Source organism: Boleophthalmus pectinirostris, unplaced genomic scaffold, assembly GCF_026225935.1.
Source record: "Boleophthalmus pectinirostris isolate CB_2022bp ecotype Guang Dong unplaced genomic scaffold, ASM2622593v1 HiC_scaffold_11, whole genome shotgun sequence".
Taxonomy (NCBI): Eukaryota; Metazoa; Chordata; class Actinopteri; order Gobiiformes; family Gobiidae; genus Boleophthalmus; species Boleophthalmus pectinirostris.
The window spans coordinates 485,281-501,873 of NW_026570994.1; the positions used below are offsets into that span (position 1 = coordinate 485,281).

Sequence of the window (16,593 nt, forward strand, 5' to 3'; positions counted from 1 at the left end):
ACCGGGATACTGAAACAGTATACATGCACCATGACGAAACCGGGATACTCAAAAAAACGATCATAACCGGGATACTCATGTGCATGTGTACGCACATATTATTGATTGTGTCGAGTTAAATTAATTTACAGAAAAATTCTAGGAGCACTTATAATATCAATAAGCTGCTTGCAGTTTGAAAGAGACAGTTTTCAATATGGTATGAATTAAGGATGTAACAATATTCAAATCTCTCGGCACAATATTATCATGATATGCATCTCACAGTACGATATTTATTGAGACATTTTGAAGAGGTTGATGTAATTGTAGGACACTTTTTTGCTTTTAAAATACCCTGACAAGATTTTAGTGTGAATTATTACTGTTATAATCCCAAGAATTCAAGTAAAAACACATATTTCTTTGCATCGTCTGTGCTGAAATGTATCATGGGATATGTTAATGAGATGTATTAAAACATTTATTTAAGCAAAGGAACTTGTAATTCAATATATTGTGACGCTTCACGGTATTATTGTGAGACTTTTGATATTTCAGTTATTGTTTCATTCCTTGTATGAATCCCACAACTGACCACAGGAAAGTAAATGTATAATTAAATGTCTTAAAATGGACAAATATTTTGGACAAAGTTTTTAATCATTTCCTTCAAAAATAGCAAAACTTTAAGAAAAGATAAATAATTGATTGTAAAATTTGCAAGTTTTGAAGTGTAATCTGTTCATTTGCTCTCGTCTGGATTTGAACCTGCAACTAGCTGGACTTTCTTGCCTTTTTTCTTCCCCCTCTTCTTATGCGGACAGATGTTCTCCAGCTTTGGTTCAGTTGGTCAAGAGTTTGTCCACTGATCTGAAGCTTGGTGGTTTGAATCCTACTCTCAACATAAAGATCATTGGTTGAGCATCAGATCCACTGACCCACAGGCTCCCACAGATGAATGCTGTCATTGTGTCCTTGGGCAAGACCCTTAACCCACCTCACCCACAGTGTGTGCGTACACTGGTGTATGAGAGCGTTGGTGAAAGGTGAATAGTTCCTTGTTGTAAAACGCTTTGAGCGTTGAAGGTGGAAAAGTGATAAATATAAAAATGTGACGATTTACCAAGAGCAAGGAACCTCGATGTGTAATAAATGCTGTAAGAATTTTGACTAAAGTGAAAATATGAACTTTATAGCTGCTGGAGCGTCGGTCTTGTTTATCAGTTTTAAAATACTGAGATCGACCCTGGCAAATACTGTATAGTGGAGGATAGCAGCAGATACAATACTGGTCAAAAGTCAAAAGAACACCACTTTTTTTCCAGTTTTTTACTGTTTATTGTTTACTGTTGACCAAAACATATTCTAAACTTTAGATTCATGTGTGTGTCCACCTTTGGCAGATAGAACAGCTGAACACACTCGTGGCTCGTTCATTTTACAATAGAAATCAAATATTGTTGAGAAAGTTCTTCCCAAGTCTGTTGTAGAAGTTTCATAAATGTGTGGCACTTGTAGGTTGCTTCACTCTTCTGTGCAGTTCATCCCAAACCAGCTCCGTTGGGTTTAAGTCTGGACACTGTGCTGCTGGAAACTCCAGGTTTTCAAGCTTTACCATCTTGTTCTTTTTTCCTCAGGTCGTTTTGGCAGAGCTTGGACTTGTGTTTTGTTCTTTTATCTTTTTTTTTTTTAACCTCTGTCTATTCAGTTCTTATCTTTGTGCCATTTCAAGCTCTTCACTGAACTTGCATGACTTGAATTACAATAAATAACTGGAACAATTAGGCTGTTCTAACTGGCTCTGTATATTGGCTGAAAAGATAATTATAATATGCTGTATAAAAAAATGTGACCATTTACCATAAAATGTCAAACTGAGGGTTCAAAAAGTGTTGTCAAAAGTGTTGTCTTTGCAGTGAGAACTTTTGTGTGCTGATAATAATTAAATAACATTGTACAGTTTATGTATTTAACGTGTGTTTCATCTATGTGTTTTTGGGACAGATTCAAATGTCGTTATTATTATATTATAGAGTGACCAGGACCACGATGAGGATGACTGGTCATCCGTTTTATATTGTGACATTCTAATGTGCTCACAGGATGTTGAAGAAAAGTGTGTGGAAGAAGTATGCTGGTGATGCAGTGAGCGTGCACCAGGAGCAGGCCCTGAGCACCACCATCCTCCTCCTGAAAACCTATGGACCCACGGGCTTCCTGCTCCGAGAGGAGGGACAGGACTCCGACTGCAAGGTCCTCTGCTCCTCCTGTCCACTGTGTAGTTTGACATTTTGATTTTATAGTGTGATTTTTGCTCATTTTGACAGGTGTTCTTGGGTCAACCACATTCCTGCACTTGTCCAGTCTTTCTGAGGGAGGGGGAGCCCTGCAAACATATCTGCTGGTACCACTCAGCTTTATTTATTTATTGAGCTTTGATGAGGTTCAGTGATGTTGTCTTTTCTTTTAGGATTTTATTAAAGAAGTTTCAGCTTCCCAAAGAGCACGAATGTAAGAATGTTTGAGATTTGAGAACAAATTGCATATACATATTCAAATGATACTGGGATAATCCTTAAGAAATGTGCTAAAAGTTCAAATGTTGCATACAACATAACTTTATGCCCCCATGACAAAGCACACATTTGTAAACTGCAGCCTTTGTTTGTTGTTTGACATTATAATAAATATCCTAATTTAGAAAACAACAAAAGCCTTTTCAACACTTTTGAAATATCTTGCAACTTGCTTCTTGATATAATTTTTTTTTAACTGATACTGGTAAGAATTAGAAGTGAAAAGTAGCACTTTTATAATACACGATGAGTCTTCCAATGCAATTTCATTGGAAGACTCATCGTGTATTATAAAGTTCAAATATACAGCACTACTGTATATTTGAACTGTATTTACCATATCGATCAGATGACCTTTTAAACAAGTTAAAGTGGACTAACCTTGGTCTTTTGGAGAACAGATAGTTTCCAGTGCGGTCTGAGTGAGCGGCAGATCTCAGAGGTGCTTCAAGGGTCTCACCAGACTCCTCAGCCCAGTCCCCCCGGAGCCTCTCCGCCTGCTGCTGCTGCTGCTGCTGCTGCAGGCTGGGTGCTTCGGAGAGACATCCAACCCCAGGATGTGTGCCCCATCTGCCAGGAGGAGCTGCTGGAGCGGAGGCAGCCTGTGGCCTATTGCCGGTACCTGTTACATACTATACATACTCTTCACATGTGCTGTGTCCGTTCATATCTGACATTTGCAATAACATTTCAATTCTTGTGATTAACATAATAAGCGTAATAATCACAATGTCAGTATGTGTTTACAGCACACTTGGATTGTTTACAGCTAAATATTAGTACACACTCTCTTGTACATTCACATTTACTTTGTCGTTCCAGGTTCAGTTGTGGTAATAACGTGCACATCTCATGCATGAAGGTGTGGGCGGATCATCGTCAGCACTCAGCCTCAGACTCGGGGATGGTGAAGTGTCCTCTGTGCAGGGAGGACTTCTGCTCAGTCCAGTCTCTGTGGGAGCAGGTGAAGAATGCAGCCCAGCTCCACACAGCAGCAGAGAGAGAGAGCCCAAACAAGCACTTAGGAGTGTCCTGTACTCACTGCAGGGTCACTCCCATCTCAGGGAAGTGCTTCAGGTAAGATGTTAAAGGAAACCACTGATTTTAGGAAATCTAATTCAAATGTAACAGTTCTATTATTATTAATCCCTATCACTTTATCCATACAGATGCACAGTTTGCACTCATGTATATTTCTGTGAGAGCTGCTCAGAGAAAGATTGCCACCTCCAGCATCAGTTAGCCGTCCGCTCAGTGAGTACTCATGTTGTGAACTAAAATAATTCACTTTAATTAAGCATAACAAAAAATTTTGTTCAGAACAATTCAAACTATATTACTGCAAATCAAAAAGTAAATACATTCAGCAGAATCCTAGCACCCATACTAGAGCTGGAGAAGTCCTGATATACAGTGCATATGAGTGTGTTCGTGGCTCTCATTGCTGTCACTATTTTAAACAGACAAGAAAAGAGGAGTGGTGCCTTATGTCCAAACACTCAAGAGAGGCTTCGTCTGTGAATGACCAGTATGTGCAACAGCTTGTCCTGTGATTTCCTTAACCCTGTGGTCAGTTCTTCACTTGTTTGTCTACTCTGTAGTGTCCTGGACGGGCCCCTGTCCTTGGCGCCTCTTCGAGACAGCGTGCTGGCTCAGGTGGCTATGGTGCAGGTGCGTGTGGGATCTCCACTGCTGCAGGACGGGGTACAGTGTCGGATGTGTCTGCAGACCTTCACCCTGGGAGAAACGCTCCGAGTGCTGCCCTGCCGCCACAAGGTCTCTCACTTTCAGCTCATAGGTTCTGTATTCTTGTCTAAATCTGTAGACAAAAACATTTACACATAGATGTTTTCAACTACATTAACTATATCAGTGACTACTCTGACCCCCGTCTCATTTCAACAGGGCTGACCTTTATGTTGTGATGCTTTCTGAATACAAAACACAACACTGACCAAAGCATTTACTTCTGTATCTTTCAGTTCCATGCTGGGTGCGTAGATGGGATCCTACAGACGACCCATGCCTGTCCTCTGGATGGGTTTGTCATCTACAACCCAGAGACACGGAGAGGCTCTGGAAAGAAGAGCAATTCCAAATTAGCATCCCCAAATACCAGACCTCATGCGAGCCAAACCGCTGGGACCAACCTCAAGGACCTCTTTGTGCCCGGTGTGGCTCTACAAGAGAAGAAGCATCAGACAGAGGTGCCTACAAACTCTTCAACTGTTAATGCTACCACCAGTCAAAAGTGTATGAAAAAGATAACCTCACCTCCAGTTCTGTGTGTCAGTGTCGGAGATAAACCTCAGCCCAGTCTCTACGTTGGTGCACTGAACCCAAAGCCCCAGAGCGGAGTGTCTGTGTGTAGGAGAGCAAGAATCCAGCCCAAAATAAGAAGCACAGTTGACAAAGAAGCCCCCTCCCAGCTCACAATGACAGGAGTCTTACTAACCCCACAAAGTCCCAAATGACACCTTGAGACCAGTGGAATGAAGCTGTCATCTCAGTACCATGTCAGTTGGTTGGGATCTTATGGCAAATCATTAATAAAAAATAATAAAAGAAATCAGAAAGCAGTTTTTTACACTTTGAAGTTGCTTCAGTGGGACACAAAATGTCCCCTGTCCCAGCACATTTATACAAACCCAGTTACTTGTCCCAGTTTTATGCAAGAAATGTCCCAGGTGTCCATATTTTTGACCAATCTGATCCTTGCCAACAGTAAAGAGAGACATAAACTGTCATTTGTTTAGGTAAAATACAGAAAAACTGCTTAAAAATTACCAAACACAAAGAAAATGTGACTATACTGACTCACATGGGCTGAGTGTGTAACAGTTTTCCTTAATTACGCACTCATTTCACAATTTTATTCTTACCAACCAATCCAGTCTGGGGGAGTGTTGTTGCTATAATGGCTGAAGTGACTTTTTTATGACATAAAAAATTCATAATAAATGAAAATAGGTGTGTTCTTTCTCTAATGTCGGGCACTGTGTGTTTTTTTGCTCTTTTTGAGACAATTTTTCACTTATGTAACTGTCTTTGGGATTGTGCTGACATTTGTCTTAATCGTGTCGTGCTTTGTGTAGTAAACATGGGGTAATGAGAATAATTAATACCTCATCCTTAATCCCTTAATACCTCGCTCCTGATTGGCAATCATAGGTCTCAAAAATATCAAACCTGTTTGAAATCCAGTCGGCTCTCATGAGGGTTTCGCTCAGTTCAAATCATTCCACGAGCTGTGAACTTTTAAACCCTTTGATTTGGTGGTGCAGTCTGAGCTGGGGCTGAGATGATTGAAAATATCACACAGTGTACGTCCGGCATAAATTCACTTTAGAGAGCATGCGCTGTACGTGATTTCAGACACTCATGATTTCAGTTCTATAATCTATCAGGATGACTTAGCACTTCCATAAAAAAATGACAAAATGACTCAAACATGCATAAGCAGTTTTATTAATGTAGCGCACAAAAGGCGAGACTAAGAACACTACTAATATTACAGAGGCTGAACAAAATGTGCGCTTTGTAAAGAAGTTCTTGAATTCTAAAGACTAAAAATCACATTAGAGAACACACATACAGTAAATGAGTACAAATACATTCAACAAGGTCACCATCAAACAGGAGTGACTTCCAAATGAACCTTCAAGATTACACCTAGCAACAAATGTTTTCAGAAGCGATATGAACAGGTAAGTGCTAATAAACTCTGCTACATGATGTTCTTTTGCATGTACTCTCCTGAAATGGACTGCAAAGCTTATGACGCTTTCACTTAGTCAGATCAGCATTTCAGTGGAACAGCTAAAAACAAAAAATCCAATCAAAGGTACAAAACAGCTTTTAATTACAATATACAGACAAATACAAAAATCAACCGCAAGATACAAGCTTACCCAGGTACACCCAGTACCACGATGGAAGACTATCGAGCACGAACCCTTTCATTTAAAGGAGACATGTGCTTCACTCTGGCTTCTTCAATTGTATTTCAATTCATTATTTTAGTTTATGAGCAACTATGTTTTTATTTTCATGGTGAAGGCTTAAGTGACCCCTGTGCCAAAGGGTGCATCTTGGGAAAAAAAAAGAAAAAAAAGAGCATTGCTATTGTCAACAACATGATGCAGACCATTTAAGAATTTAAGACAGCAGAAACACTTCCTGGTTTCAAATATGCACAGAGGTGAATCTGCATTTTCATCTGTCTAGAAAAAAAAAAGTCCAGTTAAGTCTTTTGAAAACATTAAGCATTATAACTTGATGTAATTTATAAAGTTGAGTGAAGAGAGCACTGTGTCTCCTTTAAAGTTGTGTGTGACAAATAGTATTGCTCCAGTGAAAGACGTTTTCTCTAGTGTAGGTGGCAGCTCAGGTTGAATGTGCTATTTGGTGGAGCAGTGGTCCCAGCTACGGGGCTGCACCATGGAAATAATGTTTGGCTGATATCATGTTTCTTTTGCTGCTTAATCACAGATATTTTTGGAAAAATGTTCAACTCCAATAAAAACTGTGAGTTTACCTCAGTTGAGAAAAGATGACACTTACAGCCGGCAGTGTTGTAGACCCAAGTTATTTTGTCATTCATTCAGATTTAAAATATGTACTAGTCTAAGTTTTTGTTTTAAACTAACCTCTAAACATACAAAGTCAAGATCATTTTCACAATCAGTAAGAACAAGTGGTTGTAAAAATACAAGGCACCAATACTGAAAACCTTATGAGGCATTGTTTTAAATAAATGATAAATAATTCTTTAGCAGCCTCAAAAACAACACGGTCATCTCTAATTTCTAACTAGAATTTGGTTGTGGTAAATCTGCTTTGATGCCCTGCTTGTCTTATGTACAAATATATGTCATTCCCTTGTGTTACTTTATAAAGACGACCTTTCGGAGATGTGCTAAACAGCAAGCGAATCAGAAGAAATAAAAGGTGACGTGTAAGAATCCTGTTGAAGATGGAAAGTTTTCCCTAAGTTCATGGACACATTCATTTCCATGCATTCTACTACTTTTCTCTCCTTTTTAGAGAAATATTTATGTCTAGAATAAATACTCAAGTCAAAGTACAAAGTACTTCAAAAAAATATGTCTGACGCAGTGGAAAGCAGAAGCCACTACACTGTGCATCTAGATCACAGCGGAGGAAAAAGCATTCATCTAATACTTCTTCTCTAATGCTGCTTCTGAAGGAAAAGAGCAGCAGGGCGGCGGCTGTAGAAAAGGCTCGGGCACTGTGGAGCAGGCATATCGTGGTACAGATAAGTGCACTACACACTGGCCCAGCTTTAGGGAGGGGGCCTGTGACCATCAGTAACGCTGGTGAACTTCATGGGAAAATGGTGCACACACTTAGATGGAACAGGTATTCTGCTCTGCCTTAGCCTCTGCATTCTTTGGTGAAGTAGTCACCATGGCTTGGTTTAGACTGACCTCTATTTCCTCACTCACTTTCTAAGAACCCTTGAGAAAGATCATTTAGAAGTCTTTTTTTTTTTTTTTTTAAATGAGCCAAAGTGATTCATGAAAGTTTTTAAAGTCTCACAAAGTGTGGCTGGCAGGGGGCTGAGTGTCCTAACTGCGTTTGTTGAGGGCCCGTGCCTCACGGACGTGTTTGGCCCCTCTCTTGTCACTCTTGGCCTTGTCCCTGACCTTCCTGAGGCGGCGTGGAGGTGGTGTCCCTCTGGACTCACTGTCCTCCTGAGCGCTGGACGTGTCCATGCCGTCCCTCTCCTCGGGGATGTTGGTGATGCTGCTGCTGTCCAGGATGTTCCTGAGGGAGGAGTCCTCGGGGGTGCAGGTTGTGGTGGTGCCGCTCTCACTGCTGCTCAGGTCCTGCTCGTCGCCATAGCGACCGCGGCCCAGGTGGGACAATGAGGAGGCTTTGACCGAGGGCCGGTGCTGGGGCTCGTTCATGTCCACCCCTGAGTCCAGGCTGGTGTCGTTGCTGCTGGGAGGGCGCGCTCGGCTTTGGAGCTCGATGATGGAGTGACGCACTTGTGCAGCGGGCCTTCCATCCAGGGACACAAACCAGGCCCTGGGGAGGGGCACTGACGTCTTGCCCCGCGTCAGCTCCAGGAGGGTTCGCTCTGAGATCCCCTGAAGTTCACTGTGGTCCCCGGGGCCTCCGCCAAAGGCCTCGTTCAGAGTCCCAGGCACTGACACCGATGACTCGAGCAGGTTGCTGTAGCGGCTCCACAGAACATTAGCATTAGGGCCAGTGCCGGACACAGGGACCTCCAGAGGCTGGGGGTCATCTTGGCTGCTCTGCTGGGGACTACCTCCTCCTTTGGGCAGGGTCTGGGTGTTGCTCTTGTTCTCTGCCTCATCCAGTCCGTTGCGGGGGAACGTGGCTGCCTTACAGCCCATGTCCTGGGCACCAAACAGCTCTGGAGCCTGGATGATGGCCACAGGCTGGTTGTACAGGTGGACCAGCTTATCCGGGAAGAAGTCTTCAGTGTTCATATTGGCCCGGTTCTGCTCGACCTTGTTCCGAAGCCGAGCCACCTCTTCACTGTTGATGTAGTGGGGTGGGGGCTGAGAGGGCTTGATGTTCTCATACAGGGAGGTTCCAGAGTGGCCTAGAGGCTCTTCCACATAGATGTTATAGTTGACCTTGTGCCTGGGGGTGCTGGAGGGGTCACAGGAAAGCAGGCCTTCCTCTAGGTGAGTGGAAGTGGTCTGGTCTTTCTTCACCACAGTCAGTTTGGAGAAGCGTGCTCTCCTCCGGGGCGCTCTGTTCGACCCTCTGGATAAGGAGCACAAAACAAACAATTCACTTTTACAGGATAAAGAAAACATTTAGCTTAATATAATAAAAGTACATTCTCCGTAACAGTTACAATAATGATTGTTTTTCACTTTTTAAAACATTCAAGTCCACGTTTGCAATCTCACCTGCAGTAACAAAGCAGCACAGACAGAAAACCAACCACTATGGCCAGAGTCCCAGCCAGTACCCCCATCAGGAGGTAAGTGTGCTGGGGGAGGAAGTCCAGGGAGCTACCTGCTCCAAGGTAATCTATACATGCAAAGGAAACTGTTGGTGATCATGTTGTCAACACTGTGTGAGGTAACAGACTGTCAAGGCAACAGTTAAATGTGAGGAGGCTGTATGATGAAACGTGTTCATACCATGTGAGGAGGGCAGAGGGGCAGCGAGCCAGTATCCCAGATGGGACGCTGTGTAGGTCCAGATCAGATCGGAGCCAGTGCTCTTCACGATCCCCAGACCCTGGTTCTCCCAGGCCCCTGTGTACAATTTCCCATGAGTCTTTGCGTCTCTTTGCGTCTGGTTGTCTGTAAGAGTTGTGATCTGCAGGAGGATTGTCACTCACCGGTCTTGCTGTTGAAGGCCCATGCAGGCACAGTGTCTGCGGCCCTCAGGCGGGTGTCAGGACCCAGGGGCAGGCTGATGTGGATAGGCCCTCGGATCTGGAGCTGCTCCTCTCCAGAGTAGAGCAGCACACTGACCGCGGCCACTGGCCTCAGGTCGAGGTTGCGCAGGGCTGTGTAAGCACACGGGAGCAGTGCAGTCAGCTCAACTCAAACATACACTGTCCATGAACACACACACACATTTTGCTGACTGACCTGATTTGCTGCTAATGACACCTGGTGTACAGTTGCTGCAGTCCTTGGCCAGAGGGCGCTGTGGGACTGTGAGATAAGCTGTCACTGAGGAGATGTTCGTGGAGTCAGAGAGGGAGAGGAGGTTTTTAGGGAACTTGACCCTCGGCTCTGATGAGCTGTCTGCACGATCAGAACAAAGAACCAAGGTAGTACAAGATGAGTCACTTTAAACAAGGATTTGTTCATGAATCATTGGGGGATGTCAGAACGTTCTAATTTGCTAGTTAAACACAAAAATATTTAAAGCTGTGTGCCACCTATAGAATAATATTTCCCCTTATCCCCTGTGAAATCATGACATTCTGTGGTGAGATCTCTTACCAGGTAACTTCCCTGTGATGAGAACTGAGTCTTCATACAGCCAGATGTTTCCTTGGCTCTGAGGCAGGAGCGCTAACGTCATCGCTGAGAACACTGACAAAAGAGAGAAAAATATATGTGTTAATCTAATACCAGAATCCCAGGCATTTAGCATAGTTTGACTTTAAACATCCTGCTGAGAGGATATTTTATTTGGAGTATTTCTTTACATAAATAATAACAACCACTGCAGTTTTCTGAGTTGGATTTGATTGCCTATTATTCATCAGTGCCCTTGTACTGCAGAGAAGTGATGCTGCCAGGAGGGGGCACTATCACCCAGAGCAGAGTGTGTTGTCTCTGGGTGACTGAAGAATACAAAAGGATGCTGATTTTGACACTGTTATGTGTCACATTGTCACGTCCTCTGAGTGTCACCAGTGTGGCTTTAACACAGAACTGACTGACACTGATTTAGTGCAGGGGACAGGATGGGACAATAGAGCTGGTGGCCCCCAGCGTTGCCCCTGGTTACAGAGAGGGCCCCACCCCCACGCCACACGCTCCAGGACAAAGGGAGAAAAAGGGGCGTTGTTTTTATAGACAATACAATAATTTTATAGTAACATCCATACCTGTAAATATGTACTGTGCTTCAGGAACAATCCACATAATGACTGGATGAGCTCCCAGACACAGATGAATAATTGATCATCATGAATAATACAGTAGGCTTTTTCAAAACTCTTTACATAAGCACATTTGGCTCAATTTGTCATATTTAAAAGTGTAACCGATATCTCCCCTGAACTAAAATAGAACATGACCTGAAACTGAACACTGGACGGTAGAACTTCAAGTACAGGGTGATTATTATTATTATGTTAGGTTATTATTATATGATATAATAGTATACTAAAGACATTTTTGAAGGAACAATATCTAGTTGAACTGTATTACAAAGGCTACTCAGATAAGGACACAAGTGTCTGTACAGCTACATGAGCATGTTTCTTTTCCAGTCATCTCAGAACAACTGAGCAATATGAAAAAGAAATGAATCTCATGTTTTCCTGTAATGTTTCTCAATCACGGCTTTCAATATGAAGTTTTCTTAATATAAACATTACATACTTTTAATCATTGCCATTTAGCACAAATAGTCAAATGTCTCACTCAGTCTGAACTCACACAGAGGATCTGCTGCAGGACACTAAAGACCTGAGCTGATCAATTAGAGATTAAGATGTGAATAATTGTACAGCCCTGCACAACACTGTGATTGTGTTAAACACAGTGTTGTACACTGAAAAAAACAACAACTATATTTATGTAAGTTAAAATGACTTAAATGAAGAACATTTGACTTTATTTGAGCAGATTCAACTTGACAAGTGAAATGATCCAACAGTGGAATAAGTGTGTTTTTTCTTCATTCAATTCAAGCAACATTAGATTTTGTTTCTTAATTTAAGTGGGAAAAGTTGTTGTTTTTCTTTTTTTTTTAAGTGTAGTAAGATGTATTTTCATATTTTAAGTACAAAAAGTCTTGTTCCACTGCAGAGCATTTTACTTGTCAAGTGAAGTTGACTCAAATCATGTTCAAACTTTTTAAATCAAGTCGTCTTAACTTGACTAGCTTTAGTTTTTTGCCGTGTATCTCTAGGAGAGCTGGAGATAAAGCGTACGTGGTCTGCGGGCGGAGCTCCAGGGCAGGGGCAGGGCAGGTACCCCTCCATGTGCCCCACCAGGGTCAGGCTCTCTGCAGGATTGTAGCTGACCCAGAGCAGGACGTCTCCTCTGGGGCCCGTCAGCACCGAGCTCCTCAGACTGTGGTTTACGTACACGTCCACTGAGGCCCCTGACAGAGGGGCCCGAGACACGCTGTCCCTCAGCAGGACCCGCAGGATAAACGGAGGTTCTGGACACAAAGAAAAGAAAAAGTTATTTGCAATAAATAAAAAATGAAAATAATCCAAAGGGCACATCACATTTGAATGTCACTCTGCACTCGGGTTAGTCCTGGAGATCAGGGGTTAAAGTGCTCAAACTCTGCAGTGACACTGAGGCTGACACATTCCCTCAGTAACTTTTCCTTGCAATGAAATAATCATAAGTCCAGACTGAAAAATACATCAAGGCTCTCAGAGATGACATGCACACCTCTAAAGATCTTTTTGTACCAATTAAACATTCCTTTTAAAGGCTGTTATATAATGAACTAGTCAGCCGCTCCTGGCCTTTGCTCGGACCTCAATGTTCTTTAGGCTTTGGACTTTTTCTAAAATCTGATATAAGCCGTCCAAATAATGTTAAGTTATCCTGTCTCTTCTTGTCTCTGCTCCCATCAGCGCCTCTGGCCTTGTTATGCTTAGAATAATTAATTAAAGCTAAATTCTTGAGTGGAGAGCACTAAATATAATTTATTTATGTCGTAGCCTAAATATAACATTTAAACATCTGAGTCTGTGACGAGTGTGTGGATATGACAAAAATTTATATATATTTTTAATGCCGAGATCACGGGTCTCCAAACTTTTTCCTCCGGTGAGCTCCTCTGTGAAACAAAAATACCAGAGAGCTGCTCATTTTAGTGGCCACAAGAAACTGAGACGATTATAAGACAGGGCGAAACATAAAACTGTCCATTTATGAGTGCACAAAGCTGGGCTTCAAAATGATGCATGAACAATAGTCATGAGCTTGTAATTAAGCACATTTTTATTATTCAGCACAATGATATTATTCAAAAATCTCTTGGCAAGTGACTGGGAAGGAGGTGGAGAGCTACTGGAAGCAGTTTGGAGAGCCCTGCTTTAGACCGTTTCTTTTGTTCTTCACAATGTCACAGACATTTCACAGATTTATAGTGTTTTTAATCGTTGTGCTTTTGTTTTGGAGAGTTGACACTTTACTGTGATTGGCTGATCCGCGCTGTCCATCACTCAGAGCATGACAGAGGCTGACAGGAGGGATGGTTGGGAAAAGGATTTGAGTTTAGAGCTTCACTAAACCAAAAAACTGAATGACTTTAGTCAGCACATGAAGCAGCCGCACAGAGCCAAGATGGTGCATGTGCTCCTCACCGTGCACAGCCCTGACCTCTGAGCTCAAACTGTGTGTCAGCACAAATGAACATGTGCAGGTAGCAGCAGGCTAATGCTGCGTGTCTGTTATTGATCCAATAAATCCATCTGTGGCCTGCAGTGCTCCTCTGCAAACATTACGTTTGTTTCACACAGTCCAGAAGAGCATTTAGGCTCAGACAGTAAATATTATGATGGTTCAGTTGTGTCAGGGCGAGGGCTTATGTAACAGGCCAACACCCCAACACCCTGTTTGAAAAGTCATGTCAAGTACTGGACGTGCTTCATCAGCAATAACATTTGAAAACATGTGCTTCGAAAAATGACTAACTGCTGACATGTGTTCAATTATTCACATTTGATTTTTCTCAACATACGAGGCAGACTACACTGGGGACACTATTTTGCTTTTGGTTTTCACACAAAAGAAAGTTATATTTTTGCATTTTTATCTAAATGATCAGTAAAAATGAGACAAAAACCTGAACAAACCCAAAGTTACTACATTAAAAATAAAAATAAATTCTCACTGATTCTGTATAAAATATGAATGTCTGTGTATAAAAGAGGTTGTTTTGTTGTTGCTGTTATTTCTTTTGATGGTGTAATGTCATTCTTGATTATTTCATGGAGGTCTTTATTTTTCCCAGAAGCATCACGGAACATCCTAAAGCTCCTGAACAAAACAAACGTCCTGAGGCTCGCGTCAGATCCTTTGTCCTTTTGCATGAACTGAACAATCATTCTGATTTATTGTGATCTTATTACATCACATCTGCAGCTCGTGAGTCAGCCCCGGCCTGTGCGCCTCCTGTTTGGATCCGGACCCCTAAACAAAGAGCCTCTCTGCGCCCGGAGCTCACCGCGCGCACGGCCCGGAGCCCCGCACACCTTACCCGCTGATGAAGCTTCTGTTGCGGCCGCGGCGAGCCCATTGTCCCCGGGAGAAGTCGAGTTCGCGTCCGTGTCAGAGGCCCCGAGACCCCCCGAACCCCCCAGGCCCCAGAGCAGCAGCAGCGGCAGCGTGCGCACGAAGGGTACCAGCAGTGACGGCGGCATGGCGACATAACGACCCCCCGGAAGGAGCTCGAAGGCGACTGGAGGTCCCCCAAAGTCCAAATGTTTAGATTCGGAGGTCCGGCGGTCAGCAGCAGGGAGGGTCCATCCCTGAGCGCGCAGTGATCGGGAGAACCCAGGACAGTGATGCTGAGGCTGGGCGTGTGCGCGCAGAGGGGGGCGGAGGAGGAGGATGTGTCACTCTGAATGAAGCGTGTTTGTGATGTCAGGCCCATTCTGTCTCACTCATTATGCACACAAGTCCTCTTTGTGGACTCCTGACCTTATGATGTTCTTTGGGTTTTTTATGATCAAACTGATTTTTTTAGTTGTTGTCTGGTTCCGTGTGGGTCATTATTAGAGTGAGCAGACGTCCCGATTTACCCAGGACAGTCCCAGTTTTGAACCTGTGTCCGCTGTCCCAGCACATTTCTACAAACCACTGATTTGTCCCAGTTTTATACAAGAAATGTCCCAGGTGTCCATATTTTGGACCAATCTGATCCTGCCAGCAGTAAAGAGACAAAAACTCTCATTTGTTTTAGGTAAAATACAGAAAAGCTGCTTGAAAATGACCAAAACACAAGGAAAATGTGACTAAACTGACACATTAGTCATGAATGGGCCAAGTGCAGAACAGTTTTCTTTAATTACGCTCTCATTTCACAATTTTATTATTCCCAACCACAAACCAAACAATTCACTTTTAACATAAAGACGTGTTGGATAAAATTATATTGAACTCGTTTTGGAAATTTGATTTGTGACTGAGTTGAAAGGCCTATTTAACTACAAGGGAACAAATAAAAGAATAGAAGAAAAGTCATTTGGATCTTTAGGTTTCACTTGTCTGGTGTTGTTCGTTCCAGGAGGATTTCTTGTTCTCTCTGGATGCAGTGTGTAGGAGTGAGACGTCTTCACTCCAGCCTATCTCTGCTCAGGGGGAGACTCTATTACATCACTGCGCCCCCTGGCGGTCACCCTGAACCCACTATCCATCCCCTCCTCCTCCTCCTCCTCCTCCTCCTCCTCCTCCTCCTCCTCCTCTGTCTGTCAGACCTGCTCCCCCATCCCTCCTCTCTCCTGCTCTGCTTTCCTCATCTCATCTCACTCCTCCCTTCTCTCCCAAAATACAAAAGAAAACAAAACAACAATAACAAAAATCCTTACGTTTTTTCATTCTCATTTTGCTCATTTTGTACGATCATTAACAATAAACTCGTGAGCCTTCTTTATCATTATTATGACTTTGTACGAGCAGAATACGGAACAATACAAAACACAATACAAGAAAAAGAAAGACATTGGGTTAAAATGATATTTAGTGTACATAGTTTGTCATTTATTTTACTATATGTAAATATTTGTAAAGTTCCATCATCAGTGTATAGAAGCAAACATATCATTTTGGAATTTTTGAAACTCTGTCATGAACAGGATGGGTTAGTGTAAGTTTTTTTCTTGTTCTTGCTCCTTCTCGGGAAATGTGCTTTTCTGTTGTTTATAATGTGCATGTAGTGTGTTTATGATTATTATTTCTCTCTCTCTCTTTCTCTTTTTTTTTTTTTTTTTTTTTTTTTTTTTTACATTACAGCCCCAATAAGTTAAATGTAGAGCACATCCCAAACCAAACACTCTTCACTTCTAAAACGCCACCACCAGAGGGCGCTGCACTCAAACTTAGTAGAACAAAAGGGCTATTTCTTACACATGCAAGCAGATCCTCAGTCAGTGTTGGGAAGATTACTTTTGAAATGTAATCCCCTACAGATTACATAGCTCAAAATGTAGTTTGTAACGTAACCCAATAAATTACTTAAAGTGAGTAACGTAATCTGAATACTTTGGATTACTTGATTTGCTGTAGAGAAGCAAAGACTACGATATAATGTAAGATGTTTTATCTGATAAAAGAAAATAAAAAGCCCAGACTTTACTCAACTG

The 16,593-nt window shown here is 42.4% G+C and overlaps 2 protein-coding genes across 2 annotated transcripts; one reads left to right on the forward strand and one right to left on the reverse strand.

The window, feature by feature from the left end:
- The first annotated feature begins 2,085 nt into the window (after positions 1–2,085).
- On the forward strand, positions 2,086–5,032 carry zswim2 (zinc finger, SWIM-type containing 2). The gene is made up of 9 exons (XM_020941830.2): positions 2,086–2,235; positions 2,310–2,386; positions 2,453–2,493; positions 2,960–3,176; positions 3,381–3,635; positions 3,728–3,812; positions 4,022–4,086; positions 4,160–4,334; positions 4,541–5,032. Exons 1-9 carry the CDS (start codon positions 2,086–2,088, stop codon positions 5,030–5,032), a joined length of 1,557 nt encoding a protein of 518 aa, XP_020797489.2.
- Positions 5,033–8,149: 3,117 nt separating this feature from the next.
- On the reverse strand, positions 8,150–14,652 carry fam171b (family with sequence similarity 171 member B). Its single transcript, XM_055166544.1, is given in 9 exon segments — positions 8,150–9,323; positions 9,473–9,596; positions 9,710–9,826; positions 9,913–10,083; positions 10,169–10,327; positions 10,529–10,621; positions 12,196–12,231; positions 12,234–12,428; positions 14,490–14,652. Coding segments are annotated over 9 exon segments (2,232 nt in total).
- Positions 14,653–16,593: the final 1,941 nt, after the last annotated feature.

Coding starts and splice junctions, on each gene's coding strand:
- zswim2 (XM_020941830.2), top strand. CDS start 2,086: ATGTTGAAGAAAAGTGTGTGGAAGAAGTATGCTGGTGATGCAGTGAGC. Junction 2,494..2,959: donor GCTTCCCAAAGAGCACGAAT/GTAAGAATGTTT, acceptor TTTGGAGAACAG/ATAGTTTCCAGTGCGGTCTG. Junction 4,335..4,540: donor TGCTGCCCTGCCGCCACAAG/GTCTCTCACTTT, acceptor TGTATCTTTCAG/TTCCATGCTGGGTGCGTAGA.